This window comes from Hyalella azteca, unplaced genomic scaffold (assembly GCF_000764305.2).
Source record: "Hyalella azteca isolate HAZT.00-mixed unplaced genomic scaffold, Hazt_2.0.2 contig12151, whole genome shotgun sequence".
Classification (NCBI taxonomy): Eukaryota; Metazoa; Arthropoda; class Malacostraca; order Amphipoda; family Hyalellidae; genus Hyalella; species Hyalella azteca.
The window spans coordinates 133,436-146,644 of record NW_025942115.1 but is presented as its reverse complement, the minus strand read 5'-3'; the positions used below and the strand labels follow the sequence as shown (position 1 = coordinate 146,644).

General features: G+C 40.5%; 1 protein-coding gene across 1 annotated transcript in view; it reads right to left on the bottom strand.

Moving 5' to 3' along the window:
• LOC108676629 (E3 ubiquitin-protein ligase MYCBP2) overlaps positions 1-13,209 on the bottom strand; it is a 75,652-nt gene that overhangs the window by 38,054 nt on the left and 24,389 nt on the right. Inside the window, exons 30-45 of the mRNA XM_047883149.1 lie at positions 11,774-11,842; positions 11,157-11,295; positions 10,141-10,290; positions 9,565-9,716; positions 8,922-9,149; positions 8,542-8,736; positions 8,112-8,244; positions 7,680-7,799; positions 6,814-6,929; positions 5,944-6,122; positions 5,152-5,389; positions 4,086-4,279; positions 3,453-3,537; positions 2,613-2,916; positions 981-1,223; positions 287-434 (exon numbers count right to left, since the gene is read on the bottom strand). Coding sequence (XP_047739105.1) covers positions 287-434; positions 981-1,223; positions 2,613-2,916; positions 3,453-3,537; positions 4,086-4,279; positions 5,152-5,389; positions 5,944-6,122; positions 6,814-6,929; positions 7,680-7,799; positions 8,112-8,244; positions 8,542-8,736; positions 8,922-9,149; positions 9,565-9,716; positions 10,141-10,290; positions 11,157-11,295; positions 11,774-11,842 — 2,693 coding nt within the window. The remainder of the gene's footprint in view (positions 1-286; positions 435-980; positions 1,224-2,612; positions 2,917-3,452; positions 3,538-4,085; positions 4,280-5,151; positions 5,390-5,943; positions 6,123-6,813; positions 6,930-7,679; positions 7,800-8,111; positions 8,245-8,541; positions 8,737-8,921; positions 9,150-9,564; positions 9,717-10,140; positions 10,291-11,156; positions 11,296-11,773; positions 11,843-13,209) is intronic.

Here is a 13,209-nt window from a genome sequence, read left to right as displayed (position 1 = left end):
CTGTACCCCAGGGGTTACTGTTCAGAGCACCAAGTTAGGAGCAGAGTTCCGGGTTCGATTCCAGCTTCCTGCGACTATTCTGATCAAAATCGGCGAGGAGGCCGGGCGGTTAAGCAAAACAATATTGTAGCAGTCAGTTGCATGTTCGAGACTCGCAGAAAGCTTTGAAAATTCTGTGATATCCAGAATAGGCGACATGAATAATAGCCTAATCTCTATCACTAGGATCGCTTTTGTTCTTCTTAGTAGCAAGCTCGTGTGACAAATGTTATTAGAAATAACCCACCTGAAAGGAATGACACCATCCAGGGTGTGGTGTATGGTGGGTGGGTGTGAGAGAGCAAAGCCCTTAGAGAGGAGGGCTGGGTGGGCACGCAGGACACTCTGACCCACTTCCTCAGCTCCTTCCATGTCGTCTTCAAATTCTTCCCCTCCTGCAAATGAAACACTTGAATGGCTAAACTCTATTGATTAAAATTAATTATAAAGATTCTTCTTAAATAAAAAACAGATTTTTCTTAATGAAACAGATCAATTAAAATAAATTGCAATTAATTAATTTTAATTAATTAATTAAAACAGATTTTAATTAAACAAATAAACATGGAGAACCTAATCATAATTAAAACAGATTTTTGCGATACATGGAGAACTCGGGGCAGTACGTACGACTGGTGAGTGAAGAAATTTTGCAAAATAAATTCTACTTCGTTTATTATGCGGTCTGGTAATTCTGCAAGCTATAATCATTAGACATGTATTACATACTGAAATAATACTATATAAATCAGTGGTGATGCAGGGTGTGAAAGTTCCCTACATCATATTCATCTATGAACATGTATACGAATGACCTAAGACTTAGCCGTCATCAATAAGAAGAAGCTAAGAAAAGCTAAAATAATATTCGCACGGAAATTAAACATGAAAGTTAGAGAATGAAAGACTACGAGAGGAAAGTAATATTCTGGGCCACGGACCAACAGGTGGCAACTTGAGATCTTTTTTGATGAGCGAGGCGGCGCAGAGGCCTCCGAGGTAGCTGAGCTCTTTTTCGAGGTGCCTGATGGCCTCAGATGGAGTAGGAGGCCAGACAGGAGGCCACTCGTAGCCTACGATGCGAGCGCTAAAGCCCCAGCGGTTTGCCGCCCCACAGGCACCAGCTCCTCCGCCCTCCTTCAGGTAGTCCGATGCAGTCTCCATCGAGAGCACCAACTCGTTGCCTGCACGCAATACCATCAAGTCTTTATATGAACAGAACAGGCACTTATGATACAAATTAGGGTCTTGTGATTAAATTAATACGTAAATACCGTAATCTTGTATCAGTACTGATAGGGATATGACTAAAAAATTTAATTTGAAACGCACTTCAACAATTTACGAAACACATTACTCACGTGAAGAGCGGGGGTGTACAATGAGATTCCAAAAATGGTCACCCTATCGATACCTAAATAATTTAATGCCTGTAAAATTATTAATTCAAAAATCAAATAAATTAAAAATGTAAACTTATAACTATGTTCATCTTCATTGAAATTAATAGCAAATGGGGGGCGAGTTGGAGAGGATTTAATACATTATCTTAATGAATTCCGCGTAATTTTCGCAGGGTACGAACCTGCCTTCAAATAGCGCAACGAATTTACATCCACGAAGAATTTGAAAATATATTGAGAGATCAGCTCGTATTACCATGAAAGAATAGATGCATATCTCCTAGTTGATATGATATAATAACTGTGAAACATCCTACAGTGTATACAATATCACAAATAATTCTGTAATCACTATGACATAACTGTGACAAAGAAGTGATACGTCACACGACATTCATATACAGAGTGGGGCAGAGAACCGATTAAGCAGTTTTGAGGCGAAATAAATGGAGGTACATAAAAAAGAAAGTTTATTTTCCTCGAGGTTAACATAACATACCATTTAGAATACTTTTGTTTTGAAAACAATATCAGGAAGATGGTGGCCGTTAGCTGCAACACACTGTTGGAGTCATTCTCGGAAGTTTCCTACATCAGGTTCACTTATATGGCAAGGTATGTCCATAACCTCTGCAATAATCCGTTCCCTCAGCTGTGGTAGGGTGTGAGGGCGACTTCTGGAATACCCTATCTTTTAGATGTCCCCAAAGAAAGAAATCGCAAATGCTCAAATCAGGTGACCTCGCAGGCCACTGTAGATCTCTCCTCTGAGTCTGGGAACATGCGTTTCAAAACATTGAGTGACATTCGAGCTGTGTGAGCTGTAGCCTCATCCTGCTGGAACCACACGTCTCTCAATGCTTCATTTTCAACAATGTTTTCCATCCTAGGCTGCAAGAAATTTTGCAACATTGCAGCATAGCGATCGGAATTCAATGTCACGGTTACTCCCTCCTCCGAGAACGACTCCAACAGTGTGTTGCAGCTAACGGCCACCATCTTCCAGATATTATTTTCAAAACAAAAGTATTCTAAATGGTATGATATGTTAACCTCGAGGAAAATAAACTTTCTTCTTTATGTACCTCCATTAATCTTTTATTTCGCCTCAAAACTGCTCAATCGGTGCCGCCCCACCCTGTACTTTACATGTGCAGGAATAATACGCACCAGGAATTATGACGGTGCGTTCAGGGAACTTCTCGACAGAACTGATGCGCGGCAAGACGGGCCAGAACGGCGCGTCTTCAGCGTCCTCGGTGCTGGACGGGTTAGATGAACAAGCAGCTGCAGCTCCACCCACAGCACCACTCAAAACAGGCGCCTTTTTAGCGATACTGCCCGCGGAAACTATTTTAGGTGCCGCAGCGGCCCCGTCTTTGCCAGGCTTCTTAGCGCTAGTGGCTGAGCCTTCACTGCCTGTAGCAGGTGAAGCTGTAGCTGCGCTACCACTGGACAAGCTCGGTATCAGAACCTGCACGGTCAAAAATAAATTAATTCTAATGATTATTTTCATAAGAAGGAATCCAACCTGCTACTCGTTTACCACTCGGACAGTTGCTATGTACGACATATGAGGCAGCCGTGTGGCATATGTGAGATAAACCAACGAACATCTCATCGAAATTTGCTCATAACTCAAACATTTTGAAATAATTCTTAAAAGTGTCGTGTAAAGAACATCACAAAACAGATAGTACGATAACGTAAATAATAATGCAAGTCTTGTGTCTCCGGCCCTCAACATTATATATGATGATAATTTAGTATGAGGATACCAAATCCACAGGAAGCTAACCGAGTAACATTAACAATTATTGGTGCGAAATCGCATGAGAAGAATCAAGGAAAGAGTTTTAGGGCAGACTAGATTTATCCTCAATACAAGAGATCATCATTATTCATATGAATATGAGTGAAGCGAAGAGTTATACGTACTATCAACGGGTGATTAAAATAACAGCATAAGTTGGTGTAAGAAGTTTGCAGGTGGACAAGATAAATACTCACAACTAGAGAATCTTCTGGCTGAGCTAGGCTGCTCTGAGGGTCGAAGTCGATGGTCATCCACTGCACATTCGCTGGGAAGCTCACTCTGCCGAACATACTTGGCAATACTTTTCTGTACTTCAGTACTAACATGCGAATAGATAACATTTATTTTTTGAATGTCTGATTGTTTTAAAACGTGTCACCTATAATAATTGGTATTCCTAATTGTAAGTCTGCATGCTCTTTATCAGGTGATCCCTAGTTTACTTATTGACAAATGCCCTGTCTCGTTGAAAAAGCTCAAAGTGAAATAGACAGAGAATTTTCGGGCGGCAGCAAACCAGAGCCGCATAAAAAATATGTTAAGATATATAACCTCTTCTCATGCTCGCTCGATTACAGATGCTGTATATTCCCTGCAACTAAGATCATAAAATATTAATAACTGACTAAATATGACTAGTTGCCGGACAGAACGGAGATCTGTTACAAAGAAAAGTGTACATATAACAGAGAACATTGTACCTGTAGCAGAGAACAGTGTACCTGTAGCAGAGAAGAGTGTACCTGTAGCAGAGAAGAGTGTACCTGTAGCAGAGAACAGTGTACCTGTAGCAGAGACCAGTGTACCTGTAGCAGAGAACAGTGTACCTGTAGCAGACAACTGTAGCAGGTTTGTAAGGGTGTTCGCTCTCAACAGTAGCGTAGTGGAGGCTGGTGGTGCTGTGACAGCCCTGCGACGTCTCCTGTAGCTCCGAGGCTTGCTGCGTGGCCAGGCTCAGGTTGTTGAGGGCCGCCACGTGAGGCACCAGCTCCTGGCACAGTCCCAGCACCGACACTGCGCTCTGAAAATTAGGACATAACTATCATTATAACTGTCATTGTAACTATCATTAGAACTATCATTATGACTATCATCATAACTATCATTATATCTATCATTATGACTTTCATTATAACTATCATTATGACTTTCATTATGACTTTCATGATGACTATCATGATGAATATCATGATAACAATCATTATGACTTTCATGATAACTATCATTATAACACTATCATTATAACTATCATCATTACAACTATCATTATAATTTTCATTATAACTATCATTACAACTATCATTATAATTTTCATTATAACTATCATTACAACTATCATTATAACTTTCCTTATAACTTATATTGAATTGCACACTGAAAGCGCTACCAGCGAACAACGAAGTAGAGCAAATCTAGAACTAATGAAATTCCAAGCAACGAAGGTTATGAGTTGATAGTTTCTATTTGACAATGACGGGAGTAAAGTGTTGAGAGTTAATGAAACTTGTTGATATTAATGTAACATGATAGTACATATAACTTCTTTCCTTTTTTTCCACAACAGTAAGAGGCAACAATGTAGGTAGACAAGAAATCATACAAGAGCGGAACTTTTCTCATTTATAGAGCAGACAAGCATGACGTAAGACTAACGATAATGAACCTCCATCCATTTAACAAAATCTAAACAAAAATTATACCTTCTGCAATAAATTAAATTCTCCCATCTTTTAATGAATAAGTACAAATAAATTTCTTGAATTTCGTACACACCATGCTTCGAAAAATGCACTTAACCAACAGCGCATCTAATTATTATTATTATAATTAAACATTAAACGTTAAAATAAATGCTAAGACATAAATACGAGAATCGCTGCATGTGACACTGACTCTGGGGTCGGAGAGAGCCACGGGGGCGACATGGGAGAGCAGGAGGGGGAGCAGGATGGTGATGATGGGGGAAGAGGCGAGTACTCTGATGGCGATGTCATCCCCCACACCGAGCCCCATGATACAAAGCTCAGCAGCGGCCCGCACGACGCTCCCCACCACAGACAGCACTGCCGCCCTCGCCTGCTGCGCCCCCACTGCACGCGTCACCTCCGTCGTGTTGCACTCGGGGCTCGTGCTGGTATGTGCTTATTAATGTTATTACTTTAAAACAACACCCAGTGATTATAATAATATTGTGAGGTAAATATCTTTAGAGCTATTTTCTAAGTGAATGGTAAATATCTGATGAGTTAATTTTGCAGTATTTCACAGCACCTCCATAGTGTTGCACTTGTGTTCGTGTTGTTAAGTGGTTATTCAAGTCATTACTTTACAACAACAATGAACGATTGTAAAAATACTGTTAGGTAATTAACTTTAGAGTTATCAAGCATTCATCAACATATTGCAATCCGGAGAAGATTCTATAACGACTGACTGCTCCCCACCCGATACTGGTAGTATAATCTCATTTCCATCTACATTTTTCTTCTTATAAAATCTAGAATATGCCAAGGTATCCCCTTCAACTAGTTACGAAGGTCTCTAAATCTAACAATAATATTGCAATGAAAAATCCCAGGAATAAAAGAAATTATTAAAAAACTCAAAAAAAATCACCGCTATGACATGCTTTAAAATTCTTATTCTCCTGACCTATAATAAATAAAAAGGTTTTTTTCTCCTGACCTATAATAAAGTATCTGCGGCATCTGGCCGCGTATGTGGCTGGTGCCGTTCACGGAGAGGCTGCAGGCAGAGAAGTTGAAGACCGTCCCGTCGGGCCCCTTAAGATTTATGTGACCGCCGTCGCCGTTCGTGGTGCGGGCGCCTCGGTTCACCAAGCGTAGAGCGTACTTCACGTTCTCCTGTAATATGAATCACGCTCTTTGTCATTTGAATCTCGCACCAACAAGTGTGCTTGCGACTTCGTTAATAACGCTAATACAAATTTTTCGTCAATACTAATATTCGTTTATAGGACAAAAAAAATAAATTAATTAATGAACATCTTAATCACATGATCATATCAAACGAATACGATTTTCTTGGAAGGAATATTCCTAGTAAAGTGGTGATAGTATATTAACGATCCCAGCACAGTTTAAAGATACCAGGCAACCCATAAAGTATTTCTATAATTTGGCAGTGACAAAAAAATCAAGGCTGGTTCATCCATAACAACAAATAATAAAATGCGAATACCAAGTTTGGCAGCAACCTTGCACGAGAAGCAGTATTATATAATCAGCCAGCAAGAAGAAATAACACAAAATTATTTTTCCCCAAACAAATAGCTGATCCCAAAGGAGGCAAACAAGGACAGAGCAACTGGCGAAAAACGAAGAACCAGTGCATGAAAAACGGCAGCAACGCGTACAACAGCCAATTGCAATGTTTGTCAGCAACAAAAAGAAAAGCTATCAGAGCGTCTTAGATCTGGAGAATTTAATGTAAAATCAAGAAATGACTGCATATTTAGCAGTTTTTCTACTATAATCAGAGAAAAGAGTAACATCTAAATAAAACGAACTAGTAATATGAGGTTCATTTTGCTACCTTGATGAGCACAGGCTTGTCGAATTTGATGGGGATGAGATCGTTGACGATGTCGTCAGAGCCGTAGCTCCCACGCACAGCCTCGAGCGTGCCCCAGCGCTCGCAGTTCCCGCCTCCTGCACCACAGAATAATTATCAACAAAAACTCACGTAATTAATATACAACCAATTCATTTTGTATAGACCAAAACTTTGTCTCAAATAGATATCAGCTTACCGAAACGCTTGCAGTAATCGCCTCTTAGAGGAAGTTAGTAACTGCCAAACATTTCTTGTACAAACTATACGGCACTAGAATAGACTAAAAACTGGACATAAGTAACTGAATCCTATTAGCATTATACGAAATCAAATAATTAAGTCAGTCTTTGCGAATTATTTTACGATATATGATCACGATTTACGGCGTATAAGAAAACCAATCATGAATAATAAAAATTTTTATTTTGCCTTTGATCATATCGTTGGTTTGCGTCAATACTTATTAAGATGCTGAAAATCTGAATATAATTTAGAGTCTTCAGCTATCCAGCGTATCCACCTTAGATAACTTCGTTCACCATGACAAGCCACCAAAAACACCTACAACTAATCCCCTCAAGAAGACAAACTATTCTTAGCCACAACATTAGAGATCTCTAGTCAGATAAAATGGAGTTGGAACAATAGCATCAACATAGATTGCTTGAATGTAGGTAACGAATATCTCATTCAGTGTATCCTGAAAAGATACAAAGATTTTAAACAAGTCGCATTTGACCGTCGACGTTTAGTTTATCCTTTGAGGTTACAAAATTTTCTCTGACCGTCGATGGTGTTTAGTTTATCATGATTGGATACAAAGATTGTTAACAATTATCTCTGACCGTCGATGGCAGCGAGGGCGCCACACTCAGGGTCCGAGGAGCCGGTCTCGTCCATGAGCTCGAGCTCGTAGTCGTAGGTGCCAGCGCCCGCGAACAAACTCACGCCGGCTATCAGGATGCCTGCACACAGCAACAGGACGGTGAGAAGTAATGCAGCACTACAAAACCAACTCATTTCATCGATATAATTTTGTAAATGTCTTCTACAAAATAAATTTCAAATGTAGGTATGAGCTAAATAATGAGTACAAACTTGTGTCGCTCCTAAGAACTAGTAAGAAAGGTCATCAAAGAATAGTAAGAAAGGCAGTATGAAAGAAATTCAAATTTTAACTTGTCCAAAAGACCAAATAATATATTATATATACTTGCCAGTCACTCATGCCCCCCTAAAAGGCAATTATCGTAGTGATGTCCCTGTCGTTTGCTCACCAGGTCGGTCAACGGAGAAGCAGAAGGCATCGGGAGAGCCGTTGCCGGTACTCCAGCTGCGGCAGTGCGTGATGCGACTGAAGCGCGTGGGCGTCGCGTGTAGCACACGTCCCGCACTGCAGCACCCATCCACCTACGACGCAGGAGTCTTATTACATGCAATGACTCATGAGTAGAACAAACAAGACTAAGGAGCGGGACTTCATTGTAAATAATATTATCAAATGATTTAATTTTCTAAAATCATTTTTAACCAGTAATAATATTTACAAAATTTTTAGTAAAATTCCTAAGCAGCAATGCTAGGTTTTTAAGCAAAATTTTCAAAGTTAGCAATAAGAGCATTTATTACATGATCCTGATTCTACAAATAACACCACATCAGAATTTCCAAAGAATAAATATTAGCAAAACTGAATACGGTAATTGCCTCTGTGTGGGCAGTCTCTTCGGCAAGCTCGGCTACAGCCGCAGCTATGAGGAGGCAGGTGTTGTGTACGAGGGACGGCAGAGGAGGGGAGCGATCACCCCTCAGAGCGCCTCTCACTCCCCCACACACCACCCCCAGCAGCCGCTCTAACACCTCCCTGAACGTCCACACGCACCCGAACCCTCCACCTGACATCTGTGAGAAGATCATACATTAATATTACTGAGAAGCGTTTAACATTTCAAACACAGGATATACACAAAAAAATAATACCGTACCTTATCAAATAACATTTTTTTACCCGAAAGGTCAGTATATTACAATTAAGAAATCTAATACCGGAGCTGAAATTATGTGAGGTCCCCAGGCATATAGCTCACCTGCGTTTTGAAGGTCATGTGCTCGACCAGAAGAGGATACTTGAGGTCCCCAGGCTGGAGGGAAGAGAGTGAGGCGTTATCAGCAGGGGAGGGGCGGGTGTAGCTGCTATCAGGCTCCTGTTCACCGAGTATGGGGAGCGTGGCGCGTAGCTTGACCGTGGGCGACGCGAGCGCGGCCAGCACAGCGCTCAGTAGTCGGTCGTTCTCAGCGCTGTCGTCGCTCGACTGCTTCAAAAAATTACATATGAATATGAGAACTTTGAGATTAGAATTAAACTTAAACGTGAAGGTTGTAATTTATTTCGAGCCTATAACTTGACTACCATCTCAGTGCCTAATAAAAAAAGAAAACAATACTTAAAGTTAAATAATTATTTCAATTAACGTTCTTGATAGAGAACCAGCTAGAGCCTAAATTAAATTTAATAAGATCCATCACATATTGGATCTGTATGCATTACGTTGTGCCTTAAGGCATTTTACTTCATACGATCAGCATTTCTTGCTTAAAATCTCTAAGCCAAGGAATCTCTAGAAAAGAAGGGGTTGCAGATTCATTGCTTTCCGCAGAGCGAATAATAACCAAGGAGTTTCTGGACACGAGGTTACAGAGGCATCGTCGTCAGCAGAGTAAGTGACTTACCAAGGAGTCTCTGGACACGAGGAGATCGCAGAGACAGGCCCACTTGAGGTGTCCAGTAGGATAGAAGGCGTGGAAACAGAGCACGAAGGTTCGGTGACACTCGTCCAGCACAGACACCGTCAAGCGCGTCAGAGGGTTGCGCTCGCTTGTAACTACACAACAATACAGAGGCCAGTGAGAATTGTTACTTTCTGCTGTTACAGCTAACTTGTGTAATACGAGGAAAGACTTCCAGAAAATCTACTCTGTCATCATCAATTCTATCCATGCAATAAAGTAAACGCTATTTCAGAGCACTCATGTGACCTAAATAGCCCTAAATCAGTTCAGTTACGACTGATTAAATCTGACGTAAAATACGACAGAAAATTACTTTAATAAATCAATAAACAGAAAAAATTTTGTTTTATTTCCTGAGCAATTTTTATACACTTCGAAAAGAAACAGACCACGAGATCTAAGTTAGGCATGGCAGTGGGGCTGATAGGAAAGGGGGCAGATCTGAGATAGTTTCATTTCTATGGCAACAGAAGTAGTTTTATTTCCAGAGCAAAGAATATCAGCCATGAAACAGACCCCGAGATCTGTGTTTGGTGCGGCGGTGAGGCTGGAAGGTGGGAGGGAGAGGATCAGACAGCATCTGACGAAGGAGTCCCCTGACGTCACTAACGCTCTCCACCAGCGAACTCTTCTCCTCCCCCGCACTGCCGCGCCGACCACAACGAGCTGCACACAAGATAACCATCTCGGTCTCACATCAAGATAACCATCTACATCAAATAACCAAAACATACCAGATAAAAAGTGCATCAGATATCATGCAGCTGCAGGATAAACGAAATGCATACATGTAAGGTAATCTGATGTAGAACGATTCATTATAAAATTGGACAAACCATTTTCCAACATGATTAAAAACATAACTCACCCCCATTAAAATAACGAGCACATGCAATAACGAATAAACTCCATCTGATTTGGAAGGATTTATAATCAAAATTATGCTTCATATAACTCAATACCGGTATTTATCTCATACCATATGCCAGGAATAAATTCGAAATCAACGATACCTGGTATCGTAACATCAGTATTAGGTTATAAGAGGCAACATGCATAAACAACTTTACTTTGAGACTTACGTAGTTAAAAAAAACATGCTAAGAGAACAAGACAGAGTAGTAATGGTTTCAAATCATTTTATGAATAATTATAATTTGAAGGTGCGTAATAATATAATACTCTTAGAGGTACATCCTTATATTTTCAGAGTAATAACAGTAACCAGTTGGAATATCAGGTGAGATTTCCATGCTTTTGATTACGTATACATCTATAGGGTTAGCCGACACGTAGAAACATTCTAGCAACCTGCACTGCTAAGAACATAAATCAGTTGGAGAACCGAGAACACACCCGTGCTGGGGCAATAACACACCCGTGCTGGGGCAATAACACACCCGTGTTGGGGTAAAAACACACCCGTGTTGGGGCAATAACACACCCGTGTTGGGGCAATAACACACCAGTGTTGGGGCAATAACACACCCGTGTTGGGGTAATAACCCACCCGTGTTGGAGTAATAACACACCCGTGTTGGGGTAGAGCTGCGTGACGTAGAGCTGCAGTAGACGTAGACAAGCTCTACAGATGTAGACGAGGCGATGCAAGTCCAGCATTGCCACTCCCGTCCCGGTGTCGCCGTCGTCACCGCCTTCACCAGAACCAACCTTGGCATACACATAATAAAGTTCAGTAAATAAAGCCCTTGATCCTTCTAGTAAATCCTCATTATTATAACTAGTTACGACAAATTTTAAATATTATCATGGATTTAGGCTGCAAGTATGCAAGTAGGATTACCTATTAGGATTAAATCAAGACACTTTCATAGGATTTTTAACTGACTGATTTTCGCATTATTATCATCTACAAAAAGTTACTTTGTGAAAATAATTTCGAGGTTAAATTAAAAGTGATACGAACTGAATATAACTTACGAAGTCATGAGCTTCATGATACGAAGGTTCCGGTCTATACAAAATACATGAATATGATGTATCAGCATACAAAAAAGTTAGACACACATTAACGTGTCGAGCTACAATTTATTACATCTAAGATATCATTGACATCACAATGACATCCATGTGAACAAGTTTTACAAACAATAATTTGATATTTATTAATAGAAAGCATTGTACTAACTTCACTAACACAGGTTCGTAACGTGCTCCACGCCCAGCCCAGCAAATCCAGCAGAGATTGGAACACATCCTGCAGGGGTGCAAGCAAATATTGCGAGTTAGTTACAAACAAGCTGTATGAAATTAAACTTTACATGAATAAAATCATTCGTACATTAGTGACATAGTGCTCCTCAGGAGGGGTCTTCTGACTAGTGTCTGATCTCGTAGGAAATGCTTTGAGATCTCGTGTTCTTAGTGGCATTGTTCCTGAGCGCCCCACCGCTGAGCCCGCACTATCTGACTGCGAGTCTCAGTTGTTGGGTTAAGTTATTATGTATGTAGGACTCCGTGAATTTCTTTTCTCGGTCTCTTTCGTGCGAGCGGCCGATGTCCCGTTCGAGTGTCTTCATTTCTTTTGCTGTTCACCTGTCCTCCCTTCTTGTTCGTTTCTATGAGAAGCTAACGCCGCATTTTCTTGAGCTCTACAGCAGCCTGGCCACCATTTTTCCCATGTGAGTGATGAACGATTTTTGATTGAAAAAACGGGCGATAACTGAGACCTCTCAGTTGTTGGTGATGCTCATCTCGACTTTCGGTGCGTGAATGCTAAATAGCTGAAGCGCTAGTAAACATGTGATCACTTAACTAACTGGGTGACATAGTGAACCAGAAACAATGGATTCACAAAGAGCTTCTAAAAATAAGTTAAAAATAACGAAACTGATCATTTTAATCACTCATAGGACAATTTTTCTAGCACCTCAATACCTTTTCAATTGACCGGCGATCAAAGCTAAGGGTACGTACACAGTGAAAGCAGGTTTGCCCGCGCGGACAACCTGCTCCAACCTGCCACAAGAATGAACATAGGATAATAATGTAAGTGTTCACAGTGAAAACCTGTACGAATAGGCTTCTGTATGCTATGGTTTCAACCTGCCACAAGAATGAACATAGGATAATAATGTAAGTGTTCACAGTGAAAACCTGTACGAATAGGCTTCTGCCGACAACCTGCTTATACCTATTTACCGGAATGTACTGCACATTCTTATCTGCTCAACCTGCTTGGCATATGGTCATTTCTGAATTAGTTGTACCTTTAAACCTTCCATTTTCTTTGTTTCTGGAGCATAGAGAGGCATGATGGGAGCATCCCATCGTAATGACATAAGCATCGAGAGGCATCGGGCGTTGCTGATGACTTATTTAATGGAAGAAAAAAAATTGGGCACGGAGATATCGAATTCATTCAGTCAAATTACGTTGTCAGGGGAACCATATTAGTATAATTTGCACGAGATCGACTTGTATTAAACAGATATACATCATAATTATTGTCTTGAAGAAGAATCCAAAAAAACGAGTTTATGTACAAGGCCTAATTTATTTTAGGTATCGTATCTCGCATATGATACCTATACTCCATTTAGATGAATGAGTTCCAGTTTACGA